This window comes from Harpegnathos saltator, unplaced genomic scaffold (assembly GCF_003227715.2).
Source record: "Harpegnathos saltator strain DR-91 unplaced genomic scaffold, Hsal_v8.6 scaffold425, whole genome shotgun sequence".
Classification (NCBI taxonomy): Eukaryota; Metazoa; Arthropoda; class Insecta; order Hymenoptera; family Formicidae; genus Harpegnathos; species Harpegnathos saltator.
Genome location: NW_020230234.1, coordinates 59,090 through 73,762, shown reverse-complemented (window position 1 = coordinate 73,762; position 14,673 = coordinate 59,090). Strand labels below are relative to the sequence as shown.

The following is a 14,673-nucleotide window of genomic DNA, read 5'->3' as shown; positions in this document are numbered from 1 at the left end:
AGGACTTAACAGTAAAGATCAACAATCGTCTATCGCCTCGTTCCGTTAAATGCAGCCAATGTCGACGAGAGTCGTCGGAACGAAAACTCGGCGGTGACGCGCCGCGAGGAGGAAGTGGGTCTTCGAATGTTGTTGTCGTTATTGTTGTATTGCGATTGGTAGCGAGATGTAATTGCTAGTAAGAAGACAAATCGCGGATTCCGCGAACTACGTCATATATCGCGACCGGCGACGATAAGCAGGGAGGAAGGGGGGAGGGAAGGGGGAGCGGCCAATCGCCGACGAAACTATTATGCCAGAGCGATGAAATGAACGTGGCTGATAATAAAAGCTTGTTGTGTGTCTCAATGACATTTATCGCGTCGCTTCAAGGACACGAAACAATTAGGCGCGCGTTATCGCAACGTGTGGGACGAAATAATGTGAGAATTTATCGCGATTTCGCGTGCTTGTTTCGTCTCTTTTTAAGGTTTATTTAAGTTTCCGCGAATCGCGCAGCGATGCATCGATAATTGCACGCGCGATCGGTGAATGACACTGCGTCTCGCATGACGACAATTGCGATCAATAATCGATAATCGTAACGGGACATAAATATCGATCTCGTTCGGTTTGCTGAAATTTCGTGTCTTTCCGCGTTGTAAATAAAACTTGACGAGAGCAGAGAAAGGTAACGATCAATTTGACGCGCTGACGCAACAATTATTTTCGGAGTCATTTTAATTAAGTAACGATGATGAAAACGATGATGAGAAGCGAACATCGTTGTGGTAGATCGGGGATCTTCGGATTATCAATAAAAATGCAGAAAGCGACATGCTAGGAGAGAGATTTGCAGTGTATACATTTTAATCGACTTGATATTACGATATTTCTTCAACGTATTATACATCATCAAAGTATTTGTAAGAACCATTAATTAAGTCTGTTTATTAATTCATTGCAGACGTCGCCCAGTACGGTGCGAAATAGTACTAATACCCGCGAAGGAAGCGGTTTGATTAGTAGCATTATTTAATCAACTGTTATCGTAATTAAATACATGTTAGCAAAATTCCGAAAAATATTTATCGTAATTAAATACATGTTAGCAAAATTTCGAGAAATATTTACATTTTCCGGTTTCTCATATTACTCGATCTGATACTGATTTGAACTTCAATTTCAACTTCAATTCAGCTTTGTACAGAGAGAGAGAGAGAGAGAGAGAGAGAGAGAGAGAGAGAGAGAGAGAGAGAGAGAGAGAGAGAGGGAGGAGGGGGAGGGGGAGGGGGAGGGGGGAGAGAGAGAGAGAGAGACAAAGCGACAGGAATATATCTATATACAAATTTCATATCTCTCGTCGCGCTGATAAGCACTCGTGACTCGAGAGCGAAAAGTTACCGCGACCTCAGTGAGTGAACCGCTCCTTCCCGCACACGAAACACACTCGAAGAGACGATCGTTAAACCGCGCCGCCCGGATGATCGTGATCGCGCCTTCGAACATTTTAAAGAGCCCGCGGATTGTTCATTTAAAAAGTCACGTAATCAGAGAGAAGCGAGACTTCAGCTAAGAAACTACGAGCTCGGCCGCGCGCGACCCACCGAAAACAGCAAACAGGCTCCTCAGCCTGTCACGATCACGCTCGGTCGGTGCGAAGGATCAGGCGGGGGCGGTTGATAGCGTGCCAGCTGTGCGCAGGAACGAAGGTTAGGTTAGGTTAGGAATGGCGTTTGAGGGTCGCGGGGTCAATCCGCGGGATCGAACGAGCCGACGCGACGCGCGCGATCACGACGCAACGGGCGACGCGAGCAGCGCGCGGGCGAGCGAGCAGGTTAGGCAGGTTAAACGTACGGTGAGAGAGAACGTACTCACCTCGTTGAAGGCCATCTTCTTCGCTATGCTTCCGGACTCGCGGCTGCTTCCGGCGCCTCCTTGCCCCACCGCTCCAACCGAAGGGTATCCTCGCAGGGAGCTGCCGGGCTAGTAATCCCAGCAGCAGTAGAAGCAGCAGTAGCAGCTGATCTCGTTTGTCCAAAAGGGATGGTCGTCCAAAGGAGGGCGACAGCGCATCGAGACCACTGACGGCACTCGCGACACGACGTCGACCACGATGAAGGAAACGTGGACGGCAATTTAGACGATAACGGCGACGACGACGACGACGACGACGATAACACTCGCGACGACCGACCCGTCTGACGGACCTCCGCGACACACATACGTCACGGGGAGAGGAACGACCGCGATTACCTCCGCGAGGGAATCCCCACGAGCGTGCTCCGGGTGCCGATGTCGGCGCAAGGTCGTCCTTTTTCCTTCTTCTTCCTCGTCTTCTCTCACGATTCCTCCTCGTCACTGGCCGCCCGCCGCCGCACGCTGCGCTACTGCCGATCCAACCTGCCGGGGGGCCTGCGGGGGACGATGTGGCATTCCTCAGGTGGGCACCTGTTCGCACCCGGGAGCGCCTTCCTGGCGCTGAGACGCGACACGAAAAAGCAGCCCGCCCGCGCCGAAGGCTTCCGCGCCGCTTCGCTTCCGCACAGAGTGAGATCACGACGACGAAGGGGACGACGACACGACGACGACGACGACGACAGGAGCGTTTTCGTCACACTTCAACTCGCGACGCGTGCGACGTCGACCGGCGTCGACGGATGCGCGTACAATCACCGATCGTCACCGACCGCCCGATCGTCCGTAACCCGCTTCTCGGCACTGTGTTTTTCTTTCTTTTCCACGCGTATTTATATCTACCGCAGAGGTATCCGCAAACAGACGGTCGCCATCTTGCTTTCTGCCAGTCGGCGGCGAAACGGAGCACGAGCGGCATGCGCGCGACGCGGCACAGCTGTGTGTGCTGAAGCGGCGAGCCACCGGTGGCGCCGCCTCACGCCGAACCGGCGAAACATGCCGCGAGCTGCGCGAAGCGCGCGATACTTGAATCAACGGCGCGATTAATGGCGTCGATGCCGTCGCACGAAATATCGCACTGGCAATCGGAGATGATCAACTTGAAAAAGACGTCGGAAATACAAAAGAAGATAAAAGATAATATAAGAAGAAAGTGAAGAAAAAGAAATGCGCGCGAATTGTGCTTTCCTCCTTGTTCGTCTCGCTCGAAGAATTTGTCGTTTTAAAATTATCTCAACTTGTGAAACATTCAAAGTCCTATTCTGAAATTGTTTACGACCGCCGTCGTTATTGTCAGGTTATCTTTATGGTATTGGCATTTGAGTGATGGAAATATGTTGCGCAACAATGGAACTATAAATATCCTGTCGTTGAAAATTATATACTACACTCTTTTTAGACACTTGTGCTGATATTCTATTTCTATTGGCAGTATGAGAGCGTTCAAAACCAATTCATCCAGAATAGATCCGTCAATTTTTAATGGAATAAAAGTTGCAGAAACAGAGGTATAAAATAAAATCTCTAAAGAGAACTAAAATTATGAAAAAATCCATATATATAATTTAGTTCTCTGCAAGGAACTTAAAAGACTTTAATGATTTTCTCTCGATCACAGATTAAGTACGAAATAAGTCTGTGAAATAAAGTATGTGTTTCACCGTAATTGTTTCCGCGAAGAATCGACAGTCACGACGCACGATTGAATAAATACGATGCATGATGAAAAAGATTTTGAAGATCGGCCGTGAATTTTGTCTTCCATCATACACTCATGAAGAATTTTTTATTTGAAAGCCGTTAGATATGTATGTTTTTATTTCTTATAATTTACACTAGAAAATAACGTTCGTAATAAATTTCTTAATAACCGTAAATCTAATGGGGAAGTATCATTGGTGAACGTTATTAATTTAGGCAAGAGGAGCATATATTGGCCATCTGATTGGTCAAATTTTTATTCTTTCAGCTCGGTATTCTCAACCTCCAATATACGTTCTTTATTCTAAGTACAGATGGTGCAGCAACTTGGTGCAGTTGAAATGAGCAGATCCATGAACGTCGGAGTATAGAATTTAAAGATGGCCGTCAGTTCAATGATATAAAAGGTTCTGCGACATAGTGTGAGCGTCGGAAACAGTAGCTTCTTCTGTGTATCGATTCGTCGAGGCGGAGTATATCCGATCGGATTTGTATTTAACGCAAACGTGTACTTTTTATAAGTCGCAATTGAGTCCAGTGAGAAAACGGTTAAGCTCGGCAGGATGGGCCGTTCGCGATCCAGGACGAAATCACCGAGCAGGCGGCGTCACAAGAGTAAGCATTCTCGCAAGCGGTCGAAATCACGCGAGAAGCACTCCAACAACAAATATTCAGACAAGCCGAAGGAACGTAGCTCCAAATCCAGGTGCGTTTGCCAATCGATTCCTCATTGCGATTCCCTTGCTTCTCCGCAAAGTCCTATTTACATTCAACGTACGTTCGGCCATTTTGTCGTGCTGTTAGCTCAAGTGTTAGCTCGTTCGCGTTCGCGATGATAGAAATAAAATTTTGCACTTATGAATAGTATTGTACATATCTTGTTGCCACGCAGTAAATTCTCGGTTTTGCGTGTTTCTTTCATTTCTCTTGTGTGTCCATTTGTTCTAACACGTGCTATAACGTCCTATGTCACAGAGAGATTATATGATTTTATTAGAGTTAACATTGGTTATACTTGGTTGTTGATTTAGAAAGCGATCCCATTCCGCGTCATCCAGTAGTGGCTCCGATGTATCGGACGATGTGCATATTGTCAGTCATAAGAAACGTTCATACAGGGACAGAGATCGAAAGATGGACGAGGTAGAGAGACTGGCAGAAATGGAGCGGCAAAGGTAAGCTTTAATGGATTAATATGAAAAATGTTCCCCTTGATTGTTATATTAGGGTTGGAAAATGTCATGCTTCTCTCTGGTCGATACTAGCTTTATAATTGTACCATTGATATTTCCCAATCCTAACTTATATTTTGTTGCATATCAAGTGGAACATAAAAATTACTTTATATCCTAAATTCTTTGTTATACGCTATTTTTTATAATTGTGTTGTCAGGAAAAAGAAAGAATTAATGAACAAAATCTTCACCACGAGCACAATTGGGTAAGAAAGTGTAGTTACTTCATGGTGGTGGTTTATCTATTAAATATTCATCAGTTTAAAAGACATACTTGACTTTAACATCGTGCGGAAGCTCTAAATTTCTGAGTAACATTTTGTTCAACTTTACTCTATTTGGTAAACTTATAATATTATTTCTTCCAATTACGATGGATTTTAAGAAACAGTTATAACTTAAAATTCAATAAAAAAATTAGCATGCTGTTAAATACGATTCTATGGAAAAAGGAAAAAAATGGTTCTCTCTCTCTCTTTCTCTTTCTCTCTCTCTCTCTCTTTCTCTCTCTCTCTCTCTCTCTCTCTTTCTCTGGAGTGGTGTTGGAAGAAGATTGCTGCTTATCTGTCTGCAGACGTCAGCGTGAGGTGGAACAAAAGATGGTAGAAGAAGAAGCGGCCAAACGTATAGAAGAACTTGTACAAAAGAGGGTAGAAGAGGAGCTTGAGAAACGTAAGGAAGAAATTGAGGCTGAGGTGCAGAGGCGGGTGGAAGAAGCAAAGAGGGCCATGGAGCGTCAAATGATGGAGGAGATGGAGTGGAGACAAGCGAAACTACGTGAGGAGGAGAAACGAAGAGAGGTAAGATCTATCCAAAGAAACATTGGACAGTGATAGCCCAAGCGCTGTTATGATCAGCAGGAAAAACGAATTTAGTATTCTTTTAGTGACGTGTGTATCGAAAACTCGAAACGTAGAATGTATTTCCGCGCGAAATGAGCTTAACTAATATTATTCAGGTCGTAGACAATAAATTTTAAGCGAGATGCAATATACGACTTCGAGAACATCAAGTTGAGATTTGTGACAAGCGGTAGAAAAACGTTCAGAGATAAACGTATCGAGACTTTGTAGTAGTCGTTAAGCCAGACCGAGTGCAATTTGTAGATCTTTCTCCTGCTCAAATATGATGTCACGAAGCCATCCATAACCACGCAGGATTTACAAATTGTACGGGCTTATCCTTCTCTTTGAGAGATTTTACGATTGAACTCCGAGAAGCACTTTTATCACAGTCTTATGTCTCGCGATCACAGCGTTTGGGCTTGAAGCATTGTGGTTCGTGATTACACCGCAGACAGATTTAATTGAGCGGGAATAACCACACTGCTTCGGCTTCTCAGCATCCACCACGGTCATGTTGTTGAGAAGCTAAACTTTTTGCGTTATAAAAGAGATTCTGCTATCATAGGCGCATGTATCGGTTATTTATGATCAAAATATTTGTACCATGTATATATATATATATATTTATATATCTGTACAACATTATAACCTTTTTCATCACACAATATCTGGATTGACGTTTGTATCAACAATTTCGGAAGTCACACGCTTAAACTGTCCTGATTCCTTTGAATCGGCAGTTTTCGCTCGCAGTCTCTATAATTGTTGTGCATGCTGGTCAGGCAAACCTACAAACCTATCAGTCTAGTTTCAAAAGAAAAAGAAAAATGTCCGCGTGTATGTAACTGTCTACGTAATCGCATCATGCAGACATTTCAAGAGAATAGAAAAGAAGAAAGTACCGCTGATTAAAGAGATAACGATCCCAAACTTTGTAATTTATCAAACGAGTCCGAGCTTATCATTCTTGGGTCTGAAATAAAGTTATTTTTGTATAAAACCATAGGAAAAGTAATATTTTTCCCTGAACAGTTACTCACTGTCAGTCGGTGTAGCGATAATGTTAACGAAATTATTAAAAAAAAAAGGAAAAAGAAAAAGAAAGAAAGCATACACGTCGAGTACCGTGCAGATGAGGAATTAGGGCCCGCTATAGGAGGATGTTATTAGACTTTCTCGACTTGAGTATTTTCGCATGATTACCTTATCACGGTGTAACAGCAGAAACATGCAGAAGTGTATGTACGGCGACACTGTCGTCGATATAATTTTTAATATACTTGTATTGACATTTCTTTGCATACTTGCTTACGGAAAGAAAATAATACAACTAAGTGTAGTTTTTGATGCGTATTTCTCTTCGTATTATGTATACGTAGATCAAACATAAGTATTGTCTCTTAAATCTTCCACGCTATTTAACGTTGCAACGATTCACGATTGATTTAACAGTATCGTTTCTCCCGTCAGCTTTGATTTTTGAGCTTGCCTAGCAACTCTTATGCAGAAATATATCAATTGCTATATGGCGAAGGAACTAAATAAACTTTAATTTGCGCGCGATCGGAAGTCCAATCGATCCGTTTTTCGCATCGGATATGTTCGTCCTCCCTTTTTTTCGTTACACTTGGTTGACCAGGATTTTACTTGTTGCAAGATGTATTTTGTGTTTGTGCACAATTATTTACTTTCACCTCTAGAAGATCAAGTCGTTTCTGTCTGGTGTACAGCAAGTTCGATTATACAAGTCGATCAGAAAGAAGTTACTCCCGTTGCTTTGCACATTGAGTTTACACTGAATATGTCTACAAGTTTGGGGGAAAGAATTTGTTAGGAAAGGGAAATTGTAGAAACCTTAAGGGGGCAGAATTAGAATCCCTTAGCGACAAAGCACGACCTAGCGATACATAGGTCAACCTTCCTTACTGACTACCAACAGAAGATGCCGGTTTTTTACTCACTGCTGAGTGATTGTCGATGAAGAAGGCATCCCCTACGTGCTGGCGTGAGCTTCATCCAGGTATTATCCAATTTATATATTCATAATTCATTTTTTATACCAATATTATTATTATCATGTTCTTTGTTTCAACACTTTGTATACCGGAAAGACCATACTAGGATTCATTATAGACTCGCTAAAATATTACCATGGGACACAACGAATTTCGTCGACAGGTCGGGCGGATGGCAACACCCATTCATAAATGTACCTTAGGGTATCAATTTCCGAATCGATGATCTACAGACTACCAACGACACATGTAGAAAACACATCTACAGAGACCACGTACAACATTACAGATACCGTTATCGCCAAAATATAAACTCACGACACACACACACACACACTTATCGCATCTTTCTCTTTTATCATGCACTTATCGCGTTTATGAGAAGTAAATTGCGATTTTGTGTACATTCCTTGCATGCACACTGGATTCTTACGAAATTATAAGAGTTTCATCTTTTTTTTTCTTGTTTTCAAGTGACATTCTCTCAGTCATCGTGTTTCCATCTGGGGGAGTCTGAGAAAAAAACAGCGTTTGCTGGCATCTAAAAGGAACACATTTGACATAAATGAAGGAACTGTGTTTATACATGCGTGTCCTCCGTCACTTTCTGTCTCTCTTTTTATCTTTCTCTCTCTTTCTCTCTCTCTCTCTCTCTCTCTCTCATACTTTTTTTTTCGTTCTCTCTTTCTCTTTCGATAAGCCATCCCTTTTCTTTGAAATCCAACCTTAAATGATTTCATGTATTCCGAACTTTTCCGCATAAAGGTTCTTAGGATGTGTAACACTAGGCTGTTGACATAGCGGCACTATGATTTCGAATATGAGCGATGTAACAACAGCTGGTGATCGACAATATCATTACTTCGTGTAAACATATTCCATTGTCATTGTAGGAAGAAGAGCGGAAGAAGCGTGAGGAACTAGAGAGGATTATGGAGGAGAACAACAGAAAGATCGAAGAAGCTCAGAAGAAACTGGTAAGTCTGAGTGGGAAGTGCTGAGCGGATTGAGGACTAAGAGACGATAGAGACGTTGGCGTGCAATTTATACATATGTAATGTCAGGCTGAGGAGAGATTGGCCATGGTCGAAGAACAACGACTAATGGAAGAAGAGAGGCAAAGAATGAGAAAGGAGCATGAGAAACGCGCTAAGGAGGAGCAGAAGAAGATCCTAGGCAAGAACAACTCAAGGCCTAAGTTATGCTTTACGCTAAAATCAGCTACGTGAGTCCGTATTATTTCGTGCAGTTTTACTTGTGATATATACATGTACACAATCTTATTAGCTTTCATACCTGATCCATAAGAACAGTCGTCGCGGACATATGTAGGTGCATAAACAAATACGGTAACGTAAGACCCAAAGCTCATCCTAATGTTATTCAAAACGGTTGTTGAAATCGCAGGCGAGGTTGAATTTCGTTTGATCGTAAGCCGATAATGGACGACATTCGAATCGAGTGACCAATTCTCTCCTCGTGAGACTTCGACATAAATGCAGATGGGATCTCACGTTGCGCGAGATTACACTGACATCAGAGCGAGCAAGTGTAAAATTTTTAACACGCGTAACATGCGCGAAATATGAAGGCTACTGTAACATAGCTTTTTTATTTCAGTACATATTCGGTTTTAATTTTTACTTCAACACGCGAAACTCTTGAAAGTCTCGCTTCTACTCGATCTGTTTTTGCTCTGTCTGATGCGAGTGTATTCTAATCCGTTTCATGATTTATACATGTATGCAATTTGTATATTGTAGGTCTTCTATTATCGTCTTAATGTACAGATGACATAATAATCTATTGCAGTGAATGAAAAATCACTTATGTTTTACGCATAACAAGAATAAATTGTGTTATGCATAACAAAGTAATGATAAGATTCATTATCGAATACAGTATCGAATCATTGATTAAATATAATTTCACCATAAGCGTTGAGTACACGACGATTATTTTCTTTTTTTCTCAAAGTTGTCTATTTTACGAACGTCTGTAAAATATAACACTATCTTAATAGTGAAGTGGCAAATTTTTATGGCAATGCCGGACAACCTTCTTACAATGGCGTCGTCGTTCGAGTATATACATAATCACATTTTTAGAATCTAAAGCAAAATATTTAATGCAGAATGTATTCTGCAGATTAATAGCGATGGTGATAGTGCGTTTTTAATCAAAAAGAGGATATAAAGACAGACGGACAGAAAATATATAGCTATATATCGTAGTATACATATACTACGAGTAATTACGAATGTAGACGAAATTTGTATGCAAATACGTATAAATGCGGGTATAGCATAATTCTACCTATAGATGTACTGTAAGCTATGTGTACACACATTGTTTTCTGTGAAGAGGAAAAATTTCAGTTTATGTAAAATTGTATACCTATCGCATTGTTACTTGTAAAATAAACACGTTTTTAATAAATCAGCCATCTAGCGATTAACCTGCATGTGTCATCCTGCGTGTCGCGCGACGCTGACGACGCAAGAAAAAAAGGAAGCATAAATACGCTTTTGCAATAATCGCGCTCGGTCGCTGCTATAAATCGGAACACAAGTTGAACATGAGAATTAATTCTGAAAAATTCTAAGCTATTTATATATTTTGTCTTGCGCATTGAGTTACGATTAAGTTCAATTTAGAATTATACAAGGACGAGGAATGGTCCGGGATTGGATTTTATTTCCAAATTTGCTCGGGATATATATTTTTTTGGCAACAGTAGTGAGAACGAAGATGTTAAAGTTTTAAACCAATTTACAGAAAAAATCGCGGCCTCTCAACACGCTTCTCAGATGAAATATTGAAAATTCGTTTCCTCATACTACCGGATACTCCGGAAATTTTATTTACAAAGTTTTCTAGCGTGTCAAGAAGGGTCATGAAATGCGTGAGCAGAAAAGCCGCTTTCGCTTAAAAAAAAAAAGATTAATGATCAGCATTTGATGTTTGTGGTAGACTTTCCGATAGATCTCCTAAACTGCACGTGACATCGGTAAAATCGTATGTATGCTAATACGAAATTGCTTTCATCACGATCGGACGGATAATCCGTTAGCGGACTAAAATTGAAGCAATTCTTTGCGAAATGAGATTTCGGAGACGCGACTTTCATGCGCGGCCACGTTGGAACGGCGATCTTGCCGGTGATTTCGGCGTCGCGAATAAAGCCTTGCCACGAATGCCGAGGCTCGTGCCTTGTCCCAAGACGTTGACGCTGCAGAGCGGGTTGCGTTGCTTGTAAATACGCTCGAATCTGCCGTGAGGCGCGGTTTTACTTTCGCGGCAATCTAGAACCACTGCAAATCACTACAGTGAGCGGAGACCAGGGGCCCTATTCTTGAACTACTTACGTATACGTAAGTGGCATGTTTCGACTAATCACAATGGAAAATCCCTAGAACCGTATTCTTGACAGTCGCAAGTGAAACGTATACGCAAATTATCATTCGCAATGCAACGAATGGGTAATACCATCCGTTTCTCTCGAAACATATGTGATACGTTATGCAAAGTCTAGAAAGTGGAGTATAAGAGTACACATAGAAGCACATTGTTATTAAGAAGAATAATTCGACGCTAAAACTAAAAGAGTAGAAAATAATAGCTGACTTTACATATCCGTAAGAGAAATAATAAATATGAAATTTAAGAGAAAATAGCATATAAATTCCATTGCATTTTAATTATAGAGTAAAACTGTGTAACAATAATGGATTTAGACGATATAATAGTAAACATAAATAGTAAGTCATAAATGCGTTAGAACATGCTGAAATAATGGAAGAACCAAGAAGATTTTTCCATATTAGTTCCATATTAGTTCCATATTTTCCACTTTGTTCTGCTGAACGCAGCCAATTAAAGTTCGTCGTATCGTATTTTTGGTCGATATTTGCAGAAAGTACATATGTTTTCCAATGTTGTCAAACGTAATTAAACGCAACGGAAAGCGTATACGTTTCTAGTTGCGAATACTACACAATTAAGTTCAAGAATACCATGTCAGAAACGTATGCGCATTTTTACCGTTCGCAACGTGCGTGTACGTAAAGTTGCGTATAGATTCAAGAATAGGGCCCCTGATGCGATATTCTTCAACCTTCTTCTTTCGTGTCGCGCATGACATTACCTTTCATCGCATCCTCTATCACTTCCGGGTAGAGTTTCGCGGTGACTTCGCTGCTCGGCGGGTACAATCGCGGATTCGTGTTGATCTCCAACAGCCACACCGAAAGGTCATCCGCCACCACGAAATCGGCGCCGTACAGCTGGAAACTGTTCTTGCGGTTCACCATGTTGTCCTGAGACGCCAGAAGCGCGCCTATCAAATTTTGCTTTATCCCCGGCTCGATGGTGCTCTCCCAAGCCAGCTCTTGATCACGCGATCTAAACCAACAAGTTGATCGGTCAATCGCGCCGGCTTACGTAACAACCCCGGCGCGCGCAGCGGGGATAAAGCCAAAGAAACTCAAAGCACTGAAGATAATCCTTGAAGTTTTGAAGATTCCAATGAAGCTCCTCGGGTACGTCGGAATTCCGTCCCGGTGACTTCCGGTACCTCAGCTGCACGGTGGTGTTGCACAGGTGAATGGACTCGTGAAAATCGCCCAGGGTGAAGTCCTTCGACGCGAATCGCACCAAGACATCCCTGATCGAGAGAGAGAGAGAGAGAGAGAGAGAGAGACGCGATTAACCAAGAAGTCTTCGCGAGACGACGAGGCGCAAACCGGCGCGTTGATCGGATTGAAAACGTCGTACTTGTACATCCACACGATGAGGGGTTGCATGCTCGTTATCAGGAACCATTGCCTGATGTCTATCTTCGTTTTGTGTACGAGCAACGGCCGCTCTGCAAGATTGCGTTTGCACGCAACGCGTGTATAAATTTTCTCCCGGGACATTGGAGGCGAGAAGATAGGAGGAATCGTTTCCCTTGGATCGCTACTCTCACACTTCCTCACGCTCCTCCGTTTTGCGCTCGAAAGCGCCGAAGACGCGGCCATACGTACCGATGTATTTTTGTATGACGTATTGGGCGCTCTCCTTCGACGCCTGATTCACCTTGGCGAGTATGTCGAGCAGAGAGCTCTTCAACACGATCCCGCGGCCCAAACTATTGTCGCCCGGTTTCAGGATCCAGATATTGCGCATGCCGTCGATCCTGCTCTGCGCTCGATATTTCGTCATCGCCCTCGCCACGTCGCCCGTCGATGTTACGAGCTCCTGCAAGTTCCAACTCTCTTTATCAGGCCGATTCGGCCGAAACGGCCGATTTCGCCGCGTCCGCTTGCGCAGGACATACGTTCACGTCGACTCCGTCGCGTTTTTCCAACAGAGCGCGCTTGTTTATTATCTTGTCGAACCAATCTAAAAACTGCTGCCAGGCAGCGAGAGACACGCGCTCGCGCTCCTTTTGGTCTATGTCCTCGTGCGTTTGAATACTGCGGAAAGTTCCGTATACAGCGTATTATTCTTCGAGTCTTATTATTATTACACACGTCTTATATTATTATATACACATTCAGACATAGCATACACACACACACACATACACGAGACACAATAAGCGAATAATACTTTTCGCAACCTTATGTACTCCATACAGCGATCTAGGGCAAACGAAATCGCGTTCACGGGGATCGTTCCGTTCGGGGAGCAAATGTTCTTGGAACCCACCAGGGTCGCGAACAACAAGAACCACTTGAGAATGCCGAAACACGCGGTGATGTAGTAATCCTGTATAAATTCCTCCACTTGCGCCGGCTGTGAGAGGTGACATGACTCATCAGTATGAATTGTATAAAATGTATAATGTCACGCCTTTGTATAATGTATACAAAGTATATCGAAATCTTTTGGAAACGAAAAATTGTGAAGATTAATCAGATCAAACTGAGAAGAAAAGTCAAGTACCATTTTGCAAAAATCGCGATGGTTGTTAAGTTATTAATGATTGAAAATTATCATATCTAGCTCTTTTAATTAAATAATAGTAAGGGACTTTTTTTCGTTCAGAATGACCTAATCTACAATTGTATGACAGCTATCGTGTCTAGATTCAAGATTCAGGGTTCAAAGTTCAATATATTCTATCACTAAACACAATAGCCGTCATATAATTGCAGATTAGGTCATTTTGAACAAAAAAGTCCTTTATCATTTTGCAAAATGTTACTTGATTTTTCTTCTCAGTTTGATCTGATTAATCTTCATGATTTTTCGTTTCCAAAAGATCCCGAATATTCTGTATAAGGCAGAGAGAGAAAGAAAGAGAGAGAGAGAGAGAGAGAGAGAGAGAGAGTGTGTGTGTGGGTATATTTTCTAAATTAAATATTTTATATTAGGAATTTTATCCTTGAGAAATCCTTTGTCCTTTAAGTCTACGTTAAACCTATTAAGATAAGTTTAAGAAATATGTGGTATTTTTTAAAATCTTAGACGTAAGAGGCGTTGCTTAAATCAAATGTAGAGATTGTCTACGCGGGTTTCCTTTGTTATACTTTTGTTTATATTTATGAGTAGATGCTCCTGCAAATATAAGAAAGAAGACGATGAGATCTAACAGCCAAATAGCGGTGAGCGATTGGAAGAAGATCGAGGAAACGCGCGTGGCGAGAGAGGAGAGCGTTTAAATTGCAAACCCGACGATAACGCCCGAGATACATTGTATCTATTGAGGAAAAGTGCGATTAAATTAATTACATACCATCTAACCCTCCTCCTCTGTAAAAGGAGATATATAAAGCTAAATATATAAAGACTGAAAATATCATCCATGCTGTCGAGCGCGTTCATCATTCGCACCTGACAGACATTGTAGCATCGGGGAAAACGTATGCAGGACACGCCGTCCTCGTAGAACCAATACGCGTTCTCCAGATTGTTGCACATGTCGACCTAAGTATTTTGTAAACTCTGTACATACATCTCACGTGTCATGCCGTGCGCGCTTTGATCGGAGAT

The 14,673-nt window shown here is 42.2% G+C and overlaps 3 protein-coding genes across 6 annotated transcripts in view; 1 reads left to right on the top strand and 2 right to left on the bottom strand.

Annotated features, from left to right (window-relative positions):
* Nucleotides 1–3,006, bottom strand: part of GckIII (Germinal centre kinase III) — a 200,949-nt gene extending 197,943 nt beyond the window's left edge. Inside the window, exon 1 of the mRNA XM_011136585.3 lies at nucleotides 1,858–3,006. Within this exon, the coding sequence (XP_011134887.1) occupies nucleotides 1,858–1,872 (15 nt within the window). The 5' untranslated portion in view covers nucleotides 1,873–3,006. The remainder of the gene's footprint in view (nucleotides 1–1,857) is intronic.
* A 948-nt stretch (nucleotides 3,007–3,954) lies between these two features.
* Nucleotides 3,955–9,808, top strand: Arglu1 (Arginine and glutamate rich 1). Of its 4 annotated transcripts, none has more exons than XM_011136577.3 (6): nucleotides 3,955–4,303; nucleotides 4,716–4,772; nucleotides 4,991–5,038; nucleotides 5,407–5,632; nucleotides 8,586–8,669; nucleotides 8,757–9,808. In XM_011136577.3, exons 1-6 carry the CDS (start codon nucleotides 4,161–4,163, stop codon nucleotides 8,919–8,921), a joined length of 723 nt encoding a protein of 240 aa, XP_011134879.1. In that variant the 5' UTR covers nucleotides 3,955–4,160; the 3' UTR covers nucleotides 8,922–9,808. The 4 variants fall into 4 exon arrangements, with proteins under 4 accessions (XP_011134879.1, XP_011134877.1, XP_011134880.1 ...); XM_011136575.3 differs by having other exon boundaries at nucleotides 3,956–4,303; nucleotides 4,629–4,772; XM_011136578.3 differs by lacking the exon at nucleotides 4,991–5,038 and having other exon boundaries at nucleotides 3,956–4,303.
* An 80-nt stretch (nucleotides 9,809–9,888) lies between these two features.
* LOC105180495 (tubulin monoglycylase TTLL3) lies at nucleotides 9,889–13,180 on the bottom strand. The gene is made up of 6 exons (XM_011136580.2): nucleotides 13,013–13,180; nucleotides 12,720–12,933; nucleotides 12,469–12,559; nucleotides 12,188–12,358; nucleotides 11,840–12,096; nucleotides 9,889–11,006 (listed from the first exon to the last, which is right to left on the bottom strand). The coding sequence occupies exons 2-6, from the start codon at nucleotides 12,895–12,897 to the stop codon at nucleotides 10,819–10,821; spliced, it is 885 nt and encodes a 294-aa protein (XP_011134882.1). The 5' UTR covers nucleotides 12,898–12,933; nucleotides 13,013–13,180; the 3' UTR covers nucleotides 9,889–10,818.
* Nucleotides 13,181–14,673: the final 1,493 nt, after the last annotated feature.